General features: G+C 38.3%; 1 protein-coding gene across 6 annotated transcripts in view; it reads right to left on the bottom strand.

Annotated features, from left to right (window-relative positions):
• The window catches only part of CPQ (carboxypeptidase Q), a 545,816-nt gene that overhangs the window by 145,873 nt on the left and 379,578 nt on the right, over positions 1–20,365 (bottom strand). Inside the window, exon 8 of one of the 6 annotated variants that reach the window (XM_053896086.1) lies at positions 12,242–12,297. The exons of the other annotated variants lie outside the window; for them this stretch is intronic. Within the exon in view, the coding sequence (XP_053752061.1) occupies positions 12,257–12,297 (41 nt within the window). The 3' untranslated portion in view covers positions 12,242–12,256. Of the gene's footprint in view, positions 1–12,241; positions 12,298–20,365 lie in introns of those variants that run through there. 6 annotated transcript variants of the gene reach the window in all.

The following is a 20,365-nucleotide window of genomic DNA, read 5'->3' as shown; positions in this document are numbered from 1 at the left end:
AAACGTCCACATGGAAATCTGGCCGGAGAGCAGGCTGCAGAGTTTGGCAGGTGGCAGGTTATGAAGGACATTATATGCCATGCTCAGAAGTTTGCCTAGAAAGCAATGGGAAGCCACATTTTAAGAAGATAACTAGAAGCAATGTACTAATGAGAAAGTTTTAGTGCCTTAACTAAAGTAATAGCACAACGAATAGAGAAAAGGCTACATTCTGAAAGTAGAATTAGCATATCTTGGGAATCAATTGAGTGGAAAGGGCTGAATGAGGAAGAAAGGTCTAAGTCAATGCAAAGCTTTTAGGTTTGTGTGACTAGGATGATAATTTTCTATTCCTAGAGGTGGACTGGATCAAGAACGGGATCAAAGTTCAGCTCTGGTCATGTTGAGTTTAAGTACCTACTGACCATCCACATGGTAATGTTGACTACATGGATTTCAACACGCAGAGATACAGATTTGGGAACTTCCAGAGCTATCTTTTAGGGACACTGAGCTAAATAAGAAGAGAAGGATCCAAGCATGACACCCTATCACATACTAACACTTAAGAGACCAGCACACGGAGAGGAACCTGAAAAGGAACGGGAAGAGGGCGGTGCAAAATCAGGGAACAGAAGTGCATCAAAGCTAAAGAAGTAAAGAGTTTTAAAATGTGCATGGGGCTCACCTGTGTCAATGCTTCAGGAAAATCAAGTAAGGAAAGGACCCATTTGATTTGGCCAAAAACCAAATGAGTCCTTGGATGGGTAGTCTTGGTGGACTGCTTCAGGTGGAATTCAGACTGCAGTTGAGAAAAGGAGTCAGTGGTTGGTGACATGCTTGGCTGCAAAGAAAAAGATCTGGAGGGCCATGGAGTTATGTGAAGGTACTCACATTTTTTTTTAAATGGAAAAGACTTGAGAATATTCTATATTCTAAAGGGAAAATATTAGTGAAGAGAATTGAAACTATAGAAAAGAAATAATTGCCAGTTTGAGGGGCTTGAGAGTGTAGAAGTTAGAGGACCCAGAACATAATCCTGGAGAAGAAAAGGAATATAGATCCTATTGTACCCAAAAGGGAGAGTGGGAATGGAGGGATAATGGACTGCCTTTTGCTGAGCAAGGAAGGAAATGGAGGGTGGCAGAGGAGTTCAGTGGTGGTAGTTTGGGAGAGGAACTGACTGAGGACATACAGAAGGGGGCCTTACTGAGGTCCCAGCTAAGGTTGGAGGCCATGAATTTGCACCAAGTTAGTGGTGTATGTGACTTTTTCAAGAAGCCTTGTTTTCGAGTATAGATGAAGCAAAGAAGGCAGATGAATGATTTGATCCAAGATGTCCGGACATCAGAGGAAAAAGCTTATGCTCAGGAGCTGTTTAGTGATTTCCTCAGCCTGAGATTTCATTATGAGTCTGAACAATTTGCAAAACTGCAAATCATCTGAGATTTTCCCAAAGCCATGTTGAATACTAATTCATCTAGATAGACAGTGTAACCTGCAAGGGAATTGGAGCCTTTAAACTCAATTCTCTCTTGACACTTGAGAAATGAATGGAGAATTATGTGTCCAATTCTTAATCCTTGGAGGGCCAAGCACAAAAGTGTTTTATAAGAGTTATCAGAGAAGAGTTTTGTTCTCAGAATGCTCATTCTGAAAAAACGTAGAAATTAAAAAAAAAAAAAAAAGGAGCAAGGAGGCTTTCACATACTTCTAAGAGGAAAAGGAGGGGGCATTCCCTACCTTTATGAAGCCTCATACCTTATGGAACTCTAGGTACTGGCTATGACAAGCCTTTACATTTAAAGTAGAAGGCAAAGAAAAAGCAGACAAATGGCTTCCCTTAAAGATTTCATATTCTATTTTTTTAAGTTATTTTCCTTTTCTTGTTCCACTGAAGGATTATGTACAAATCTATACCCAGTAGAAGCAAAGTGGGTTTTTTTAAATGTTTTATTTTATTTTTGAGAGAGAGAGTGAGAGAATGAGCAGGGGAGGGGCAGAGAGAGAGGGGGGAGACAGAGGATCTGAAGTGGGCTCTGTGCTGACAGCAGACAGCCCGATGCAGGGCTCGAACACATGAATAGCGAGATCATGATCTGAGCTGAAGCTGGATGTTTAACCAACTGAGCCACCCAGGTGCCTCTAAAGATTTCATATTCTAACTGGTGGCTTAACCTCTCAGGAAGCTTAGTCCTTACAAAGAATACAGATAAGAGGAGGGACTCCTGTCCTCTCTGCCCAGGGTAATAAGCATTGAGTGTAAGTTCAATCTCCATAGTTGTCTATGCCACTCATGGGGCACAACTGGATTCCTTCCCACACCTCTTGAGGAAGGATCCCTCTCTACTATTTCTGCAGAAGCACCTGTTGGACAGGAATTCCCCCCACCATACCCTGACACCATTTCATGTTTATGTGAAAATGAACATTTCATAGGCTTTAAAAACCTTATGATTCTGAGGATAGCCACAGCTGACAAGAGATTTCTGACAGATTTAAAAGGTAATGGGTTTTCTACTAGTTTCAGCCTGCCTATATTCCCTTTTGTTATGAATGAATAAAACTTTCTGGACCATTAACTGCCTTTCTTCATAATTTTAGCAGCCCATAATTTCAGTATTATGTGTCAATATAGGTGTAATACATACATAAACAAATCCAAAAATGGTAGGAATCATGTGTTTTGTTGATTTTGGTTCCAGAGGTATTCAGGATAACTGCAGATTATCTGGGATGGTAGTAAATTCAGATGGGCCTGATATTTTATATCCATCCATCTATCCATCCATCCATGCATTCCACCCATTTCTCACTTGAGTAGACTTAGGAAAACCATTTCATTCCCCTTGCTCTTCCTTATAATTCCCCTACTGACCCACTGCTTCATGGAGAGGAGTCTCTACTCACCCTTCTCACTGTTCCTAAATCCCTACTTCCCAAGTTCATAAATGATAGGGGCATGCAACTCGAGATCAGAGGAACTAATCATAAACAAACAATGGCAAAGCAGAAAATTAATCTTAAAAAAAAAAAAAAAAACGCAGCACCTACAAAGAGAACCTGAAATGTTCATGGCAAAAAAACATACTCTTCCTGGTTTGCCCTTCCTGCAGATAAGATTAAGATATCAGCCACAGAATTGTACCTCTTCCTGAGAACACCCAATCTAGAGCAAATCCCTGCTTCCTTGGACCCCACCTCAAACTCTGTCCTAATGCAAACCCAAATGTCTCAAGTCCTTTTTAACATCTTTGACTGAGAAGCCCCATGATTTCTCATGGTGTATGTCCTCTCCCTCTGCAATGAGTAATAAACCTGCCTTGTTCAACTGCATACGCCTTCTGGTCTTTGACAAAGCAGAAGTTATAGGGACTCTTGGGGCACTCTGGTCTGATGTGAAGTGTACACAGTGTTTGATAAGAATGAGGTGGGTAAAGAAATGAAGAGGTGACTCTAGTGAGGGTGGACAAGGATGTTTCCTTTCAAAAATCCTAATTCCAAAGAATCTCTTGAGAACTTTCCCGCACTCAGCTCCTTTCTCTTGCATGAAGTCTAATATGGAGGCACCCACACACTGACTCATGATTGGGAAGGCTTTTGTGGTTAAACCTTTTTATCCCATACATTATTCTAGGCCAGCTCAGCAGCTGTTTGTTATTTTCAGTGAGTCAAATATGGTTGACCTTCTAGGTTCTGAGTGTGGGAAATGTAAGATCTCCAAGGGTACCAGTTAGAGGGTGGTTTAGAAATGTGACATGTAATATGGCATCTCAATATCTTTATAGAAATGAGTTGAGACGGGATGAAGGTAAAGTAGAAAGTTAAGGAGAAAGTCTCTGAGGAGATGGTTTTACAAACCATCATTTAAAACCAAGGGAAATTATTATAAAACATAAGGAAAATACTGGGTTTTCTATGGGTGTTTGGTTTCTGGAAATCTGTTACTTATATAACTACACGACCATGTAGAAATTAGTTTATTTTTACAAGTTGTGCCTCTGTATTTGTCAGAGTCTTGGTATTATGGGGGTAGAAGGCAAAGATGATTATCTCTACTCATACACTAGAAAACTGAGTCATGGTAATAAGTCTCTCAACACTGCAAAAGCTTCATCAACAGGGCTCTGGAACTCACCCAGGTCTTCCCACTCTAGAGTGCTCTCAGCATCACCAAACTGCTATTCATCCCAAGTAGCCCAGTTGTTATTCCTTTGGTTCTAAATCTGATAACATTATTAAATCTGGGAAAACACTGACTAGATCATGCAATTCTTAGGTAGTTACAGTAAGTCGATGCTGTTTGAACACATGAGCAAGGACCCAGAACCCCTGCCTTTCCTCAAAGGATGGTTCCTGGACACCCTACATCTTAGTCATAAGGGGACTTATGGGGAACTTAAGAAAAATGAAGATTCTGGGTCCCAACCCAGATTTACTACATTAGTGTTTCTTAGTATGGGACTCAGGAATCTGTACTTTTAACAGGCTTTACAAGAGATTCTTAATTATATTATTTGAATACCATTGGTCCAGGGTAAGTAAGTGTTTGCAAAAGGCCAAAGTTAAAGAAAGGATCAACACCCCCAAACCCTATTGATGTTGAGTTCAATACACATAAGGGTTAGGGTAGTGTTGAGAAGGAAAAAAGTGGCAAATGTTTCATTCAGGAATCATCATGCAAAAATTTGAGAAGGAGCCCTCTTAGTTTTAATGACTACAAAATAAATACATCTACAGCAGTAAGGGATTCAATGTGGTTTTTTTTCCAGATCTTGTAACAAAACTGCTATTCTTATGCTCATGGGGGATGAGGGGATACCCCTGTACTAACAGCAAATGAAAAGGATCTAGTAGACCATTCTGATGTTAGAATCAATGGCTTTAGGTCTGGTCTTGTTTAAGGGGAAAACTAAGGATTATATCATGGATCATTAAAATTGCTTCTAGGACTGTGGTTTTAGGAAAGAAGCAGACATACAGCAAGGGTAGACAGAATCAATGTGATTTTCTTAATAGCAATGGCTGTCTATGTATCTTGGGGGTGGTAATATTATAAATTATTATCTTTAAAATTTTTTAATGTTTATTTATTTTTGAGAGAGAGAGAGACAGACAGACAGAGAGAGAGGGGGGCAGAAGATCCGAAGCCAGCTCTGTCAGCACAGAGCCCAATGTGGGGCTCAAACTCATGAACCTTGAGATCATGACCCAAGCTGAAGTCAGACATTCAACCCACTGAGCTGCCTAGGCACCTCATACTCTCTTTTTCCATAGAAGGGTTACCTTTAAAAGTTATTTCACGCATAGCTTGGACTTTATATTTTATGGCTAAGCTACATGCAATATATTCCTTTTCTAATAGTTTTAATCAAGCTGTTCTTTTAAGCGATCTATGGCTAAAATTAATCAAGTTGGATGAAAATAATGCTAAAAAACAGTCTGTTACTCAAAGTAGTATTGTTTTAAAGATTTTTTTTTTTTTTTTTTTTTTTTTTTTAGCAATCTCTACACCCAATGTGGGGCTAGAACTGAAGATCAAGAGTCACTTGCTTTACTGACTAAGCCAGCCAGGCACCCCCGCAACCCCAAGTAGCATTTTTAAAACTAGGTCTTATGTTCTGAACGCAAAAATCTCTTGCAAACTAATAAATGCAACACAAGGGAGTGAAGGGCTCCTGTGGTAACAGAGTTAAGAGAACCATCAGCCTCTAGCGCTTGATCTCAATTATTCTAATTTTCACTGTTGGAACCGATGTTTAAGTTCTTCAACAGTTGCATAACATTTGAAAAGTCAGTAAAATCACATGTTGGCTTGTAAAAAGCCATCCTAGGTTATTCACTCTATAATAAGTAAGCAAACTGCATACAATTTCTCTTTACAAAATCTCATTTGGGACTTGAATGCAGTACAGACAACCAGACAACAGGTATTAAGTGAAGCCAGCGAACCTTTTGCTTCCTTTTCCCAAATGGTCGTCTTAGACACAGATGTTTAAAATGTGCTACAGATGTGGAAATCAAGGTAGATGGCTATTTATAAAATTAAAATGCCACTGACCAAAAATGAAATATGTACCATTTTTACCCCACTACCAGCTTGGCAACTAGTTTGGTGAAAATTAACTAGACTTGCGTGAAATTTATTACCACTGTGTTCATTAGTACCATTTCTTTTTTACCACTAGTATTTTTACCACAAATACACAGTAATGAGATATTGTCAAAGGAGTAAATACTTTCTTTTCTGAAATCATATTTTGAAAAGAATGGATGGGGGGTGGAGCTCATTTTCTCTTTTTCTTTGTTTTTAACTTCTGTTTGGATGTAAAATGTTTAATAAATGGAAATCAAATATCCTTTGATGACAAAGAAATTTCCAATATGATCTTATAAACTGTGCTTACGTATCACCAGGACAAAATAATAACTATAGGTATTTCAATTTAAAATTTGATCAAGTGCTCTAAATGTATCACTTCTTTTTAAACCAGGTACTGCAAAGGGGCACTTTTTAAAACCAGGTACAGACTATGAATATAAAATATCCCACGTTAGCAATAAACTTTTGTATTTTTTAGTGAGATCTTTTCAAATTAATCTTTCAACACTCATATTGAGAAATCCCAGTTCTTGTCAGTTCTCAAATTTAATGACAGCCTTTTGCATTTGTGATGTTGAGGATTAGAATAAGGTAATGAATTCACACACTCAGCTAATTCAGTTTACCTTCAGTCCACAAAATTAATGCAACTGGATTCCTAGTGGGAAAGCCTTTTAAATTTAAAATTCTGTTTTGGATTTCTTAATTTACTACTCAAGGTGTAATGCTAATTACCATTACAACAAAAGATTAAAACAAAGAGAAAAGACTGCTCGACTCTTCCGGGTGGTGAGGACTGTGGTTAAGCAGGGGTGAACACCCTAGCCCTCAGCTGTAAGGCAGGGTTGAAAGGCAGCAACCTCAGTGAACAGCGCCTGGGAAAGGTGTTCTCAGCCAGGCAGCTGACTACTGCAGCTAGGAGCCACAGGCTGTCTTGATTTCCCTTCGTTTTTTCACAGTGCAAGACCATTCCTTCTGTCCCATGTAATTTGCAGCCATTATCATAGATATTAGATGTGGAAAGACTTGGCAGGTCACCTAATTCCCCAGCCCTTCGCACAGAATGCCCCTGTTGAATATTTATGAGGCAGTTGTTAGCTGGTGGAAACCAGCCTATTAGCAATCATGGTCATTTACCACTACCTGGGGGCAAACAATATCAAAAGAGCCTTTAAACAAAACCATAAGTGGAAAAAAATAATGAAGGAATGTCATATTCTAGGCATTTGACTAATGGTCAGATAATGAGATTTATTAAAAACTTCCAGAGAAGCTAGATTCCTCTTATGTTTGGGGATCAGTTGAAAAGGCTCTCAACAATACCTGATGGTGGCTCTTTACTTTTGTGTAGGAAAATCTCAAAATAGGCTCTTCCCATGCCAGAGACAGAGCATGCTTCAAAAGCCAACCTGAAGGATTCTTGATTTAGGTACCATAAATTTAATTAATACGAGACAGCACAGTGTATACTTGATTAACATAAGACAACATTCTTAGTATTGCTCTGAACAGTGGGAGTTTTGAGACATTTTAAGCTGGCTACCAGGCAGAAATTGGAGAGAGTATCTAGCATTATTTGATATATGGGATAATTTAGACACAAATCCAGATAAATCAGGCCCCAAGTGGATTTGTGTGTATGAAGCTGGGTGTGTGTCTTCGATGAATCAGGCTGCACTGATTGCAAAGCCTACGTGAACTAAGAAGCTGCCACTCCTCACTGTTTTCAGCATCACCCCAGGGATGTAAAGACAGCTGAGAAGGAAAACAGGCTTGCAGTCAAACAGAGCTGGGGCGGGTCTGCACTGCACTTCATACAAGTTAGGTAGGGGCTCCTAGTGGGTCTTAGCCTCAGTTTCCTCCTCTGTAAAATAGAAATAGCAGCATCTACTCATATGGATATTAAGAAGAGAGGATAAAATAGTGAATGTAATGCATTTAGTACCATGCAGGTCATCAATAAATACTGGCCTCCCTTTCCCTTCTGAGCATTCTATAGTTGCATTTATATGTTCATTTCTAGAAGACAGATTATTTAGGCATACACCAGAAATTTATTACAGGTAAATTTGCATGGCTGTAAATGCAATCAAATTTTCAAAATATTTCTAACCCACTGAACAGTAGAACAGGTTTTTAAAGTGCCAAGCAATTAAAATTGCTTCCTTCACATACCCTTGAGTTTAATAGCAAACCAACTCAAAATTTAATGTTGGAGAAGAGGCACGCTCATGCATCCTGTTTTCTTCATTTGAAGGAAATGGGAGCCTAGGATCTAACAACTTCCTCTCTCCTGTAGAATTCTCCAAGCTCCTCAAGCTGCTCCTTCCTCTTCCAGAAACACTAAAGAACTTGTAGGTCACTTCCTCTTTTCTTCAATATGGTGGTGATTCATTTAGATATTAAGGATAATTAAGCATTACAACACACTTGATATTTAAATATTAAGAAACACCATTAACCACCATGGATGAAACTACCATTGACTTTAACCTCATTCTCAACTTCTTTCTCTCCTAGTTCTTCTTTTAGCCATTAAGTAACTCCCTTAAGGTAGCTCTTCTAGAATTCATTTGATTATTCATAATATTAATAAAATATGCTCACAATGTCCAAAAGCAGTACCCCTCTCTTATTTTATTTTTTAAAATGTTTATTTATTAATTTTGAGAGAAAGAGAGAGAGGCAGAGAGAGAAGGAGAGAGAGAGAGAAAAATTCCAAGCAGGCTCCACACTGTCAGCATGGAGCCCGAGGAGGGGCTCAATCCTACAAACCACGAGATCACAATCTGAGCCAAAATCAAGAGTCAGATGCTCAACCAACTGAGCCACCCAGGCATTCCAGTACCTCTCTTTTAAATGAAAAACAAAAAACAAAACCCAACCAAACAAACAAAAAACACCCTCAAACTATGTTACTATGATCATGCATACCCAATATTAAATACTTAAGTAAAAACAGGAGAAAATGTCAACATTTTGGATATTGCCAACTATTCCAGGAGATAAAATACCTGGGTAGATGACTTATAGATTCAGCTTTTTGAGGTTCTAAATACTTCCTTAGAAATATGGATTATAGAATGAAACATGCTTTTAGGTCAGGAAGAGACCCAAAAGAAAGAGGGCATAACTTCAGAGAGGGTCCCAGTGACTTGTAATTGCAGACATATATTGAAAAAATCTGATCCAAATCTTGACCAAGAACATGAGGAAATAAAACCAGAATTAAGTAGTATTAAAAAAAAACATACAAAATCCAAGAGAAGCCAAGAAATATGGTACTAACAAAAGAATGAATAAAAATCCAAAGCAGCAATTTACAAGGAAGGTTGGTGGGTATGTAAAACAGTCTTTGTGCTTATTACCTGGCATGGTTTTTCTTTGGTGCGTGTGCACACGTACGCGCGCGGGCGCGCGCGTACACACACACACACACACACACACACACACACACACCCCGCGTAGTAAGGAAAAGCAAAAAAGAATGACTAGTTCCTTTACAAGGTGCATAAACACATTCTCAGGCAAAATTAAACTCTTTAGTTCCAGGACAGTGAAAAAGCACACACTTTGTAAATGTCCCTGAGGGCCTGTGACCCAAGGCACAGGGAAGCACATACCACGATATGAATGGCGTCGTACGCACCTCTGTAATTGTCAACAGATGTGGCATGCCAACAGACTAGAAACAGTTGCCACTTAACACATGCTTTTTGGTGACTGATAGGATGGAAGTCTTAGAAAAATGAAGGTTTGATGAATGAGGCATCCTGCTTAATTGTGCTAAGCTGTTTAGTTCAAATTTTCATAAATAGATTCAACAGAGAAGAAACAGAAAACCTTTTCCTGATTCTCTCAAGAAATAAATAGGGGAGGGCTAGGAAGGAAATGAAAGAGAGAAACACAAGATCACGTTGCTATGGGATACTTAAACTGTATAAATCAGGCATTTGTGTGGTTATATTAACAAAAATTGAAATAAAATTAGTATGAAGACCAGATGTTTAAAAAAATTAAGAAAATATATTCTTTCTCTTCCAAGATATTCTCATCAATTTGCTCCCTACATTTTAGTGATGTTGAATTACCAATCTTTTGAACAATTTAAAATTCATAGCTGACCTTTATTCATGTTGGTTTGATATAGGCAATTCTGTGCTTACCTAAAAGGTAAAGGTTCATGAGTAGACTGCTCCTTTGTTCAAAACACCACTGTTTTACACTGAAAGCAATTTTAACTTATGGAAATATATGGGATTTTGATTATGGAGTATTGACACTATAAAAGGCTTAGACAGGTAATTCCTCCATTTTCAGGTCAGAAAAGGTGCATACTAAATATATATTTTTGATGCATACTATTTTAATATCACTGTCTGGGATGAGGTTCCTTGCCAATAGAGAATACATAGCTGGTCCATAGCATATAATCTGGAACTTGATTTTGCCCATAAGAGTCAGAGTGCCATCTGTGTCCTTGGCCATGAGCCAGTTGGCTTTTACACCTTCATTCCTATAATCCTCTCACCAACTCTCATCAACCCATAATCAATTTACTTTGGCTGAATAGGAACTATAAAGAAGCCTCAAAATCCCCAGAAGCATCATTTGACATCGAAGAGCTAGTACTGCTATTAATAGTTGACTTTTTTCTTCTTTACTTCCTTATCTAAAGTGTTATTCTATGTTACAGTGAAGTGAGTGGGTGCTTTTCTAAATAATGCCCTTGAACCAGTAAAGTAGCAAGGTGACTTACAGTGGATGCCAGCAGCTCCATCACTCATTTATGTAACCACAAAGTAAGTGTGCTAAGACCCAAAGGTCAGTGAATATCAATAATACTTGTGCATCTTTTGCAGTGTTTCCTAGGATATTCAAGTATATGCCCAGCCATTCTCTCTACTGGGTCTAAATACATGAGAGCATGTTCATAGCAAGGCCTCTTCAGTTAATTTTGTAAATATAAAGCTATTCCCCAAACCCTGAAACCACTTATTGGAGATCCAATATCTAGAGTGTAATTGACTGTCAAAGACCTTATTGCTTAGCAAATATATTCAACTCTTATAACAGTCCTGTGAAATATTATTGCCCTTATTTTACAAATTAGGAAACTGAAGCTCTGAGAAGTTAAATAACCTGTCCAAAGCACACTTGCTATAAAGCGATGAATCTTGTTCCTCTGTCATGACACTTGCTCCTTCACCACCACAAGGGGTAGATAAGTGGCTAGAACAAGTTAAATGTTAAAGGGGGTCTTTGGGTCTTTGTGATTGTTCTTGCACAGTGTCTTATTCTTGGGTAACATGCACAGTAAAGTAGCTGTAGAGTGTGTTCCTAATGACTGCTAAATTTCCCCACTCCCATAGGTAAGGAGAGACTGTCGGGTGGGGATGGGAGGGGAGAGCACTCAGGTATTAGACAATGCAGATGTGACTAGGTGTTTTATTTTTATTTTTTAAATGTTTGCTCATTTTTGAGAGAGAGACAGACAGACAGACAGAGCACGAGTGGGGGAGGAGCAGAGAGAGACCGGGACACAGAATCCGAAGCAGGCTTTAGGCTCTGGCTGTCAGCACAGTGCCCGATGTGGGGCTCGAACCCACAAACCATTAGATCATGAACCTGAGCTGAAGTTGGATGCTTAACTGACTGGGCCACACAGGCGGCCAGAGACTAGGTGTTTTAAACTGGGGTACTTTGTGACTGCTTCTGGGACCTTACTGCTGCTCTTCCTTAGATCCTACGATGGCAGAGGTTTTGTGCATTTTATATTATTTGAATTCAATTATTTGAATAGTGAAAATGAAGGTGGTTACTGTGTTCATTTGCACATTATCCTTCTCTCCATTTTAAGGACTATACATCTTGACCATGGGGGTGGATGTAAGAGCCAGCCCGGGTCACTGTGATCTTCTCAACTGAGTTGAATATAATTAGTTACTCTTCTGTGCATAAGAAGCTATAGAGATATAAAAGGCTTGAGTTGCCTATGGTCATAGGCTAGCCTCTCCAGGGACAGCTGGCTTCAGAGAATGAAGGCACCATGAAAGAAATTGGAATAAGCACAAGAGAGAATATGTGTCCTAACAGCATTCAAATGCTGGAATCCAACAGACCAAATCCAACCCTACCCTTCTTGTGGCTTGCTTGAATTTCCCATATTTTGCTTCAGGTTGTCCACATTTGATTTCTGTCAGTACTGAAGAAGTCTAGAATAATACAGAAATTTTACTTTAATAACTGAAATAAAAATAGTGGATTCTTGAGAATGAACTTTGTGCCAAGCATTTCACTTAGACTGTATTTTTTTTTCAGTATAATCACATGAGGCAGGTATTATTTTTTTTTAATCTTTTTAACGTTTATTTATTTTTGAGAGAGAGAGACAGAGACAGAGACAGAGCATGAGTGGGGGAGGGGCAGAGAGAGAGGGAGACACAGAATCCGAAGCAGGCTCCAGGCTCTGAGCTGTCAGCACAGAGCCCGACGTGGGGCTCGCACCCACAAACTGTGTGATCATGGGCTGAGCTGAAGTCCAACGCTCAACTGACTGAGCCACCCAGAAGCCCTGAGGCAGGTATTATTCTTCTCATTTTGTTTATGAAGAAATTGATGCTCCACTAGGTTAAATGACTTTCCTAAGGTTCCACAGCTAAAGAATGGTAGAGCAAGATTTGAATCCATTTCTACTTGGCTCCTAAATACATGCTGTTATTGTCTCGTGCTATTTTATACCTTTCCATGGTTCTCAGTTCTGGCTGCCTTGTGGAATCACCTGGGGAGCTTCTAAAAACAGGTGTGCTCATGCCCCCTCTTTAGGCTTCCAAGTTTGTACAAGGACAGCAGGTACCATTCACGCAGAACACAGTGGACTTGTGCTCTGGGAAGTTCGGGGGCCCTGGGGATGAATATGTTCTCAATAAATGATGCTTCCTGGACTTGTGCAACTGATGTGGTACTGCAGCCAGACCAATTAAATCTGAATCTTTGGGAGTGGGGTCCCAGGTTGATATGATTTTAAAAGCCCTCCAGGTGATTTTAAAGTGCAGTCAAGGGTGTGAACCACAACCGTAACCTAAACACAGATCTTGGATTTATATGGGCTATGACTACACTAGCACAAAATGAAAACTTAAAGCTTATGGTGGGGCAATTAAAACTAATATGCCATGTGACTACAATTATCGGGATATCTCAGATAAAATCTTCTGCCAGGAATAGTGAGTGTGAAATCACTGGACAACAGATCTATTTATGTATTGAACTCTGCAGTACAGTGCTGACTAAAAATATTAAAACGGTATCTATAAATATCTTCATTCTTAAATATGACATCAACAAAAATTAATAGACTACATCTTCAAAAATGTAGATTTTGTAAAAATGGGTCCAGCAAACATTTTCATGTGGGTTTATATTTTCCATAACCGGATAGTTTTGGGTATTGATGAAGGCCATGCCCTTTCTCTACATAAGATTCTTTTCTCTCACCTGCCAGGAGACTATCTCAATTATTATGACAAGAAGGAAAGAAAGAAAGAAAGAAAGAAAGAAAGAAAGAAAGAAAGAAAGAAAGAAAGAAAGAAAGAAAGAGGGAGGGAGGGAGGGAGGGAGAGAGAGAGAGAAAGAAAAAGAAAGAGAAAGACAGAAAGAAAGAATGAAAGAAAAGAAGGAAGGGGGAATACTAAGGACATTTTTCATAACTTGTCCTAAATAGGCAATAGCTCACTCAGATCTCAAAAGATCCATAACTAATAGATTTTACAGAGCTCAACTATATTTGATTTATGCGTTATGAACTGGAAGGACAATTAAGATAGCAAATGTCATATGGCAAAAGAAAGTTTAGTTACCATGAATTATGCAATCTCACACTTTGTTATAAAAACAGGATGATGGGGAGACTTAATACACTGTTAGAAATCCCCATGAGGGGAATGTATGAGAATATTAGGTTAAGTGGTTGTTGTGTTTTGTTTTTTTTTAACTTTAATACTGAGAAAAGGAAGGATCTTAAGCCAAAGTTACCTGAACTAAAGAGTCTATTATATATATCATTGAAATATAACTCATTTCTAGAGTAAAAAGTCTTTATCCAAATCCGAACTCAATTTTATCCAAATCTCTCTCTCTTTCTTTTTTAATTTTAGAGAGGGAGAGAGAGAGAGAGTGAGAGAGCATGTGCACGAGAGTGAGGGAGGGGCAGAGGGAGAGAGAATCCTAAGCAGGCTCCGTGCTCATTGTGAAGTTGGACACAGAGCTCAATCCCATGACCCTGGAGTCAAGAGTTGAAATCAAGAGTTGGAGGCTCAACTGACAGCCACCAAGGTGTCCCATTACCCAAATCTCTTACATTATGATATTTTTTCTGTTGCTTCCATAATCCCATACTTATTAAAGTAATCAAATTGATAAATATACTTTAGCAGATTTTTTATAAGAAATTGATGAGCTATCACAGTACTCTAAGGCTTATTTGACTCCAAATATATCCAATTACAGTCAGACTTCATTGTTGACACTGAGAATTCCAGTGCAACCAGTGTCGACCACTGTGTAATGTTTCGTGGGACTACTCTATGTCTAACTAGAAGGTTTAATTTGGCAAAACTTCAAGCAGCAAAACATAAAAAATAATTTCAGCTTTAGCAAGAAACTGCTAGAAGACAGGCAGACCAATCTGTTAGGTGTGTGATCTATGAAGCTAGGTTTTGCCTTGAGTCTCCGAAAGGAGGAAGATGTGGGTTAGATGGAACCTACCCAATGGCTGGGATTGAGCTCTATCATGCCTCACTTCTGGCTGTCCTAAATCCTCAGACTGGCATTCAGGTCCCAGCTGGGGTCCTAGGCACCTTTTCAGCTTTAGTTTATTTCCCTATATTAAAATAAACTCCAGCCAAACCAGACTATTCATCCTTTCAAGAATCCATTGCGTGTTTTAACCTATGCAATTTTGTTATTTCCATCATTTCATGTGGAATGCACTCCTTCTCTATCCAACAAAACTCTATTTTTTCTTGAGATTCAGGCAAATTGTCACCTCTTCTGTGGTGCCCCTCACAATTTAATTCTTCTTTTGCCTGAACTTCTATTGTACTTTGTTCTTCCTGTGTCTAAACCCTCCAGTAACTCCTTGAGGATAGGGAGTGTACCTTATATATGACATTGGAATAAAATGGACCGATATATTAATTCTGGTTTTTCCACTTAACAGCTCTGTTACTTTGGACAAAGGAAGCCCCTTGAGCCCCAACTGTCTCATCTGAAAATTGGTTACAGAATAATAATGTATACTTCAAAAGATTCTTATAAAATTTTGAGATAATGTATGTAAAACAGCTAGAATAACACTTGAGACATAGCAGACACTCAATACATGTTAAATTCCCTCTTTATTCCTCTTGCCTGAATGTCATATAATATTTATTAGGTATCTCTTGAATGAATGAATGAACGAATGAATGAATAAAATTGTGAAACTGTCTGAGTCAGGTCTAAGAAGAAAGAGTACGCAGTAGTATATCCTGAGAATTCAATGATGACACTCAAGGTAATTATTTTAATAAGTCTCATAATCATTCCTATCTGTAACCTCTTTTTTGATTTATAAAGAAAAATTATAAATAGGCATTTAAACATTTTGAAAATTAGTAGTTTTGGGTTTTAAGACAAAAATATGAAAAACGGCAATGATATCACATTAAGGGTAATTTGTATTGTAGGTTAACAGAAATTTGTATATCTCTAGAGGAATATACATACTAAAGACAAATAATCCTATAATAAACAAACTGCTTTCAATAATCATGCTGTTACTGGTTGTGTGGTATTGTTATTCTGAAACTACTATGTGTGTGTTGTGGGATAAGGCAAATGAGTGGCTATGTTGTTGCATTAAGAACCAGGAATTTTGGCAAGGGAAAAGGAAATGCAGATATAACATCAGTGAGGTAAGGTACAACTTTGTAATCCTGAGATTTAATTGGAAATACACTTCATAATATACTTTTTCTTAGAGAAAAAATATACATATTTCCTAGTTCTTTCCACTGAAATGACCTAGAAACATTGACCAAGTCACTAGCAATAAGCACACTTAATGTTCAGACTGTGGCCTCTAAATACCATGACATACTAGAAGAAACTGGGCTCTTTGGAGAAATAGCTAATTCCAGATCTGGGGAAGGAAATATACAAGATGGTCTGGAACATTTTGTCACATCACAAAGCTAGAACACTATCAATAACTACAAGAGTCAAGTCAAAAGGACTCAGGGACCAGCTTTAAAAGGCTCTCACTGGCCAGAGATAGGATAATTTGAGCATAAAATAAACATACTGCAACAGAATGAAGCACATCTATATTTTTAAATCTAATAGTAAACAGCAATAGCAAAAAATAATCCAATTAGTTATTTTTGGAGGATACTAAGGAACCAACTAGTACATTTTAAAATAGGTAAGTAAAGGGAAAGAATGAAATATTTATCTTACCTTTATTAAATGAAAGTACCTAAGGGTGATCAGACAGTCAATAAGGGGAAAGCTCTTTTTTATAGAATTGTTTCAACTAATAATCAAAATTACCATTTGCAACCCCAATGAAATAACCTTCAATGACTGTTAACATCAAAAAAAGAGAGGCAAGTATATACTACTCCTGATGGAAGTAAAAAGCAGCACCTAAGAAGTATTCTTGCCAAAAAAAAAAAAAAAAAAAAAAAGCAAAGAAAAATCAAACTTGCATCAGATGAAGCCTCTAGCTTCAACCACCAATTCACAGGAAATATATGGGAGAGTGAAAACATGTTAAATGGTTCCATGGGAATGGAATTAGCTAAATCCAGACTATAAAGAAATCCCAAGGGACAAATTACTTGGTTTCTGTAACAAACAAGCAGCAAGAAAGAAGAAAGATGAAGGTAAAACCTATGGATTAAAAAAGACTTAAGAGATACCAACCACATCAACTGATTACATTGTTTAAACCTTATTCGAATCCTGGTTTAACAAAGAAAACTGTGGAGGGGGGAAACAGTTTGCACACAATTGAAAACATTTGAAATCTGGCCCTATATTTGGTATGATATTAAGAAATGATTGTAAAATATTTTTAGGAGGAATAATAGATTGTAGTTACACACACACACACACACACACACACACACACACACACACACACACATGAGTCCTTACCTTTTAGAGATACAAATTAAAATATTTACAAATGAAATAATATAAAGGTGGGCATTTGCTTCAAAATAATCTCTGTGTAGGAGAGTGACTAAGGTATGGATGAAATATAATTGACCACGAATGAAGAATTCCTGAAGTGATGAATACATGGGGATTCATTAATTATTCTACTTTTGTATCCACTTGAAATTTTCTGTAATAAATTTTTAAATTCATAATTTAAAATAATCTTGTATGCCAGGCCATTCTGAATTTTACAATCTAACACTTAAAGTAGGGATATACAAAGTTTATGTAGCTGGCAAGGAGGATACATATTTTGAGGTCCTACTTCCTTCGACTCTACTGGCCTTCATATAATTTTAAGGGTTTTTTCCTCAGAAACTTTCAATGTAGCTTTATTTAGTTTTCCATGATGAAGTCTTCCTCCTTATTTTTGTGATTATTAAGTAAACTAATTCACAGTCAGTCTTTGCTGGTGAACTCCTAGAGAAAAGGGGTCTCCTCTTATTTTTGTATCCTCCATAATTTATTTATAATATAGCTACCTGTTGAATGAAGTGTTACATAAGAAGTTAATTTGAGTATCTGTAAAGTATTAGGCGAAACTGACAGAAATTCAAATGCATAGGATGGGGAATCCAGAAGAACTAACCTTGAGACCCTGATAGGGGCAATTAGAGAAATGAAATTTTTCTAGGCTACATCGTTGGAAGGCATGGAAAACAGCTGAGAGAGAAATTTAAGTCATAGTGTTTTGAGAGTCATTATAATGCAGAAAGTGGAGGAATAATTTCATGTTTTCCTCTGATTTTCTACAGCAATTGTCTTTGCAATTCCTCAATCTGCCTTCTCACTCCCAGTCCTCTCAGTGAGTCTCCTGCCTGACTGTGATGGGGTATCCACTGGTATGAACTTTATGGACTCCCTTCTAAAACACTGTTCTCGTCAACTCCCTCTTTTGCTGAAGATTTCTGGTGACTTTGCATCAGCTACAAGAGTTTTCTACCCGAAATTTATGCCTCTTCTTCATCTGGCCCAGAGATACTCAACTGTTCTTACCACCCACTGCTCTCCAAGATGAATCCTCTGCTCAGTGACGTTATTCCCCTAACCATTCCCAGTGGGGACATCTGCTTTTGTTCATACTATTTCTGTCACCAGAACTGCCCTTCTCTACCCTTTCTGTCCATTCTGATACTAGATAGTCTTCAATAGCCAACGTAAGCTCTCCTTTTCCAGGTCTTTCCTGTCTCCCATCTTATGAGCTCCTACAGTTATTCTGCATGTAGTATTTATCTTGGTGCTATACCAAAAGCTTCCTTTTACTGTGATGTAGCTTTTCTTGTGTTCCTCTCCAAATCGATACATCTAATCAGCAACCATTTGCTGTATATCTATCATGTGCCAGGTAATAGTGAGTATTGTGGGTATATAAGTATGAATGAAATACTCTCTTGGTCCTTGATTCAGTTAAGAAGATAAAATACAAAGTATATTAACTTTAAAGTGAAAATATGTGCTTTAAAAACAGTTCCAGGTAACAACAGAAGAGACTTCATAAAGCAGTGTGTGACTAACTGCCCAATAGTGTAAAAAATGCCTTGTTCTGCCCCTATGCTGTAGTCAGTCATACCAGAGGCATGAGCCAGGTCTGCTTTGGTCAAAATACTCAATGGCTTCTGTGGAGTTGAAGCAGGTCGACTGCAAGGGGGAAAACTATTATTAGTTATTTTGATGAGCAATTTCCAATAGTGTACTATTGATGTGGATGGTATACATATCTATCTAGCATATAGCAGTCATGGAATATTAAAGCAAGAGCTCTGACTCACTTGAGCTGGAGATAAGAGGCAGCCACCTGCTATAATTGCCTGTGTTACCCTTCTCTCTTTCTAATATTTCTTCTCATTCTTGATTTCTTTGTTGTAGTCTGCCTCTTCTCCTTCCTCTTTCCCTCCCCCACCTCCTACAATGTAAACTCTACAAGAGCAGAGACGTACTAAATCTTTTTCATGTCTGTCCTACGTGTCTAGAGCACCTGGTTTACACTTGAGACATGCTTGAGGATGGAATGAAACTGCCCACCTGTTTAAATGAAGGCTAGAGTCACAAACCAGAGATTGCTCTTTTCATGTACCCAGTGGGGCGAGGTCTGCTCACCAACCAGGAATGATCTCTCTAAACATTATTGGCAGAGAGCGTTTCCACCACAAAGGAGGAATCTCTTAATCAGGAACAGAAAGGGGCATAGAGATGCAGTGTTGGACTACTCCATCTGGGGACTAGGAGACGTACGAGTCCTGGGTTCAGAGGTTGGACCTTCAATTTATTTTACATTACCATTCCTGCTTGTGTCCTGACCTTCTCCTTTCTTGGAACATATTAGAAGAGAGGCCTTTGGAAATGTAGAAATGGAAAGTTTTGTTTAGTTCTGTTTAATGTCATATGAGGTATTAGAAACAAACAAGATGGAAAATATGTGAAATTCTGAGTATTCTGCATATTTGGTACTTCAATATGGAGTCTGAACTTTTTAATCATAAAATGATGAAAGAAATTGTGATTTTAAAAACAATACAATATGTGAAGAAAGAGGACAGCTCAATGAAGCAAAGCTGTCCCTAAAGTAATCACAGCTTATAGTTATGGCATTAGAGTTTATAAACCTCTTTCACATTATCCTACTCTTTCTACAAACCTAAACCCTACCTACTCAGCATTTGATTCATGGACACTTTGTCGAGGGCCAGGCACTTCTCAGGTACTTGGAACTCTGAGGAACTCACAATCAATCACCTTACGGTGAAAAGAGTAAACACCGCAAGGAGAGGGCATTATGGGGGCATACCCAAGGTACACTTGTCCAGATCAGTAGGAGTAAAGAAGGCTTGTGAGAGGAGAACAAGTTGCTGAACCATAGATGAATAGGAGTTAGCTGCTGAAGAAAACAAAACCAACTGGGTCCAATGGCAAGGAAATGGGAGAGCACAGGTATACCAGGAACTTCGGGGACTGAGATTTGTACAGGAGATTAACAGAAACGGGTGGGGAGCCATGACACCAGACATGGCTGGTGTG

The sequence above is a fragment of the Panthera pardus genome, unplaced genomic scaffold (assembly GCF_024362965.1).
Source record: "Panthera pardus isolate Hobbes unplaced genomic scaffold, ASM2436296v1 HiC_scaffold_7, whole genome shotgun sequence".
In the NCBI taxonomy this organism is placed as follows: Eukaryota; Metazoa; Chordata; class Mammalia; order Carnivora; family Felidae; genus Panthera; species Panthera pardus.
The sequence above is the reverse complement of the archived record's forward strand: the minus strand, read 5'-3'. Positions and strand labels throughout refer to the sequence as shown.